At 35.1% G+C, this 4986-nt stretch overlaps 1 protein-coding gene across 1 annotated transcript; it reads left to right on the forward strand.

The window, feature by feature from the left end:
• Positions 1-227: 227 nt before the first annotated feature.
• LOC104455486 lies at positions 228-4640 on the forward strand. Its single transcript, XM_039317752.1, has 3 exons — positions 228-833; positions 2762-2851; positions 4413-4640. The coding sequence occupies exons 1-3, from the start codon at positions 228-230 to the stop codon at positions 4638-4640; spliced, it is 924 nt and encodes a 307-aa protein (XP_039173686.1).
• Positions 4641-4986: the final 346 nt, after the last annotated feature.

The raw sequence follows: 4986 nt of genomic DNA on the forward strand, positions 1-4986 counted from the left end.
AATGGATGATCACATGTCAGTAATGTGGGTCTCATCCACATGATAAAAGCGTGGAGAAGAAATGAACAACTGGGCTCCCATGTCAGTGGTTTTTACATTGTCGGCAACTTTATTTTCGACAGCTTTTTTCGATACAGAGATAAATTCAAACTGACTCCCATCTTTATAACCAGTTCACACAAAAACAAAAATTGAGAGAGAGAAAAGGCGGGGAGGAGAGAGAGAGAATGGTGAACACAGTCAAGCTGTACCAGGCCTTGTTGCGAGCGACAATGAAGCTCGCCGGCTTGAGACCTCGAAAGATTGAGATCGAACCCGGAACCATCATGAACTTCTGGGCTCCAACCCAAAGTCAAAACAACACCAAGAACGCTGTCGTCTTCCTTCATGGCTTCGTCGGTGACGGCATGATGACATGGCATTTGCAGGTCCTCGCGCTCGCGAAGAAGTACGCCGTGTATGTGCCAGACCTCCTCTTCTTCGGCAGCTCTGCCACAGGTGACAGCCGCCGGACGGTGGACTTCCAGGCGGAGTGCGTGGCGAAGGGCTTGCTGGCACTTGGGTTGCAGCGGTGCACGGTGGTGGGGTTCAGCTATGGTGGGATGGTGGCGTTCAAGTTGGCCGAGTTGCAGCCCGAACTGGTGGAGTCGGTGGTGGCAACGTGTTCCATACCGGCAATGACCGAGTCGATGAGCAAGGAGTGCTTGGAAAAATTGGGGTGTCCGACATGGTCAGAGCTTTTGTTGCCTAATTCCGTAAGTGGGGTGAAGAAGGCCGTTGGGAGCCACAGGTTGCCTAGAATCCCTAATCGTGTTTTCAAGGACAGTTTAGAGGTATGAGCTCCATAAACTTTTCTAGTAACTAAGGCACAAAAACACCTTGAAACTCATAGGTTCCTTACTCAATTAAATATTCTCGCTTTCACACTATACTCAAAAAGAGAAATCCGAAAGATATTTTAATTATTTAAAAATTTATAGATTAAGAGCCTGTTTGTTAAAAAAAAAAATTATGTTCCCCGGAACAAAAATTTCTATCCTTTTGCTCTAGGAAACAAAAAAAGAATAGAAATGTGTTTGGTAAAACTTTTGTTCTCAGGAACAAAAAAATAGATTTTTTGTTTGCGGAAATAAATTTGGAATAGAAATAAGAAGTAGAAAAAAATAGCTTCTTGTTCCTAAGAACAATTTTTAGAATCAATTTTTCTCTCTTCTTTTTTTCTTCTCTTTTCTTCTTCTTCTTCTTCCTTTTGGCCAGTCACCAGCCTTAGCCATGGCTAGCATTGGCAATCGGCCATATGAGAGCTGGCGACCTTGCCAAAGCGTCGCTGGCCCTTAGAGATGCCGAGCCACGGCGAGACATGGCCTCACTTGGGTTGGGCGAGGTCGACCTCACCCAGCCAAGGCGAGGCAGAGCCTCGCGCAGCCACGATGAGGCTTGGCCTCCCTAGCTAGCATGAGGATGGGCCTCGCCGCCAGTTAGGCGAGGCCAAGGCTTGCCTTGGCTAGGCTTGCCTTCAGTGAACTTGCTAGGCCTTGCCTTGGCTTGGCGAGCTCACCAAATCTCGTCCAGCCAGTCACCGGCCATTGCCATAGCTGGCGACCTACCAAAGAGAAAAAGGAAAAGGAAAAGGAAAAAGGAAAAAAATAAGAAAAGATAATAAAAAAATTAAAAAAATTAAAAGAAATAAAAATATATAAGAATCCTATCAAATATATTTCTATCATAGGAATAGAAATTTAGGAAAGTTATCAAACACGTTCTTTTGCTCAAAAATTGTTCTTAAGAATAGAATCAGAAAAAATCATTTCTCATAAAAAATTGTTCCCCGAAACATAATGATTACCAAACACGCGCCCTAAGTGATTTAACAAGATATTATTGGAAGCCGATCGTTTTATACATAGTTTCCCTTAGCCTGTATAAAAATCTGATCTGACCAACTTGCATTGCAAGTTTTTTTTTTTTTTTTGTGTTTCTAGCATTGCTCAAATTAAGAAGGAGGTAGACACTTGATAAAAGTTTGAGGGGTAAAATACACAAAACTTACCCGAACTATGCAGTAATATACATTTACTCCCAAACCTTCAATTGTTACACATTACCTAATGAAGTTTTATTTTGTTGTAGTTGTTAACCATATGTTATACTTTCCATTAGCCATGACTTTAAAGGGCAAATGTGTATTTCATTTGTTTTACTTTCTTTTACCCTTGATTTCTATGGGAGTAAAACAAATATTAGAGCAAATTTAAAATATAACAAATTAAGAAAGTGTTAATATAAGAAGATACTAATAACGATAGTAATACTGAAACTAGACATCTTTCTTTTACCTTGACTTCCATAGGAGAAAAAAAATTTAGAAAAAAAATTAACTAAAGTGTTGATACATAAAGAAATTAATAACAACAGTGATACTGAAAGCTAAAAATTATTAAGATTTGATGAAAATATTGATAGAATTAATAAGAAATTTAAGAAAAACAAACACAATTAAGTAAACAGTTAAAAGACCTAAGTAAAAAGTCAAATAACGAAAAATTGGATATTAAGTATGTATTTTTTTATAGTTAATTATTGCAAAAAAAAAAAATCGATCAATTAAAAATTACCTTAGATTTCGATTAAGCATTTCCTTGCATGGATTTTTTTTTTTTTTTTGAGTGCATTTCCTTGCATGGATTGAGGACGTCATTTCCTTTATAATAATTCAAAATATTTTTGTTAATCGATCTTTTTTCTACTTCATGGATTGTAGGTCATATTTAACAACAAAAAGGAGAAAGCTGAACTGCTGGAGGCTTTCGTCATTCCAGACAAGGACTTCACTTTGCCGGAGTACTCCCAGGTTTAATTCAATCCTGAAGAAGCTTTCTCTCTCTTCTTAAAGCAAAAAGGGCATTCATTTGCATACATCTTTCCTTGTACCGATGTAGTCGATAAGATTGTGATATGCCTCACGTGCTAGTATTGCTTCTTGTCAGGAGAGTGGGGTGAACCTAATCTTATGATAGCTATATTTGAGGAGAAAATAAATTTACAGAAAAAGAAAATACTCACAAGAAAATGGAAACCTTATTCCTATTCCATGTCGCCTAGTGACATGCAATCACGTAACATGGTGGAGAAATCACGTCACTCTAGTTTCCTTTGTAATGATCAAACTGTCTTACATTTGATATGAAAATTTAAAGTTACTTTTATTTTTCAATTCTTGATTAGTCTCTATATCGTGATATATAGCCATTTTAGAAATATGCAAATGATAACCATTCTTTGCAGAAGGTCCATCTGGTCTGCGGCAAGGAGGATAAGATGTTCAGTGTGGAAACAATGAAGGAATTCAAACAGTAGCTTCCATCTTTTTTTTTTTTCTTTTTTCCTATTGTGTTGCGTGAAGCTTAATTAAAGATATTTACATATACATATACAAAGAGATCTATCTTCGCGTCATAGCTATTTTACGTAATCAGTTTTACTACAGATATAAAAATACTTATGTTATTGTTTTTATGCACATTGAATTTGAAAAGATTTTATTTAATTTCTTCTTGAAACATTATTTGAAAAAAAGAAAAAAAGGTGACCCATTCTTAAATTTAGAGCATTTAGTGTTAAAAAGGTCTACTTTCCTTTAATATTTGTCAGGGTTAATACCACAAAAAATTCTTAAACTAATACATCTGTGACAAATTTACTCAAAAACTAATTTTTTGACCATCAATATCTTCAAATTATTACACTTATGATAAATTTACTTCAAAATAATCTTTATACCATAGGAAAACACAAAACTGTTATATTTATGACAAATTTACCATTTATTAGTTTTCATTATATTACATTAATACCACGAAAAAATACAAAGTGGTGCATCTGCGACAAACCAAAGGTAAAACCTCAAATCGATATATCCATCAACTGCTAGGTGTCATTCAACTCGGTAATTTAACAGTAAAAGTTAATCGAAACTAATGAATATTAAATTTGTTATAATTGTACCAGTTTAGGGTTATTGGAAATCAAAAAATTAGTTTAAGGTAAATATATCATTGGTATATCAGTTTGAAGTTTTTCATGATATTAACCCTTTTCATTATTCTTTTATTTTTAATTAAAAATAACATATTAGATCTGGTGCATTTAATGTCCAAAAGTTTATTTTTCTTTAATTTTCATTCCTTGGCAAAACTATCAAATTTTCATTTGAAAAACAAAGTACTCGTTTCATTGCATTTTCGTGCATTTAATATCCAAAAGTCTACTTAATATAATATATATATATATATATAAATAAAGATTATATGGTTGACTTTAATTCACAGCATTTATCCAACAATGTCATAGTCCTTTTTTATTTTTTTTATTTTTATTTATCTTCCCGTGCGGTAATATCTTTGATGTTACAGTTACGGCTGGGACTCTCCGTGTTCGTTCCACTTAATTCCTTTGCCAGTTTTGACTTGCTTGAATCACTTTCGTTTGGCAGAAAATTGGGAACTAAAGCAACGTTGGAGTGCATTGAGAAAGCAAGCCATCTTGCTATTTGGGAGCGACCCTTCGTCTACAGTAAATGTTTGAAGAGAATTCTTGCCTCCATCTACGACAAGAGGTCGAATGAGTTTTGCTACGAGTGAACGTTGATTATATGCAAAGTTATTTATTTGCTGAGAGTATGAAAAACTATGATAATAATTGGGTTATACTCGATCTTTCTGGAGTTTGAAGTTGACTTACATGGCTGTTGTAAGGTTGGAAGTTCTTGAGACTTGGTAAAAAAATTTCTATGTATTTATGATGTATGACTTCCCCTTCCATCATATCAATCATTCTCTATAAGGTGAAGCAAATATCAGGGCAAATAACATTACAAGTGCCAAAAGTTATGTACGATACTCACTTTAGTACTAAAATTTTTTGCTAGATTACTTAAGTGCCAAATCGGAGAAAAATATTTACTTAAGTGCCAACGGCAAAAAATTC

The sequence above is a fragment of the Eucalyptus grandis genome, chromosome 7 (assembly GCF_016545825.1).
Source record: "Eucalyptus grandis isolate ANBG69807.140 chromosome 7, ASM1654582v1, whole genome shotgun sequence".
Classification (NCBI taxonomy): Eukaryota; Viridiplantae; Streptophyta; class Magnoliopsida; order Myrtales; family Myrtaceae; genus Eucalyptus; species Eucalyptus grandis.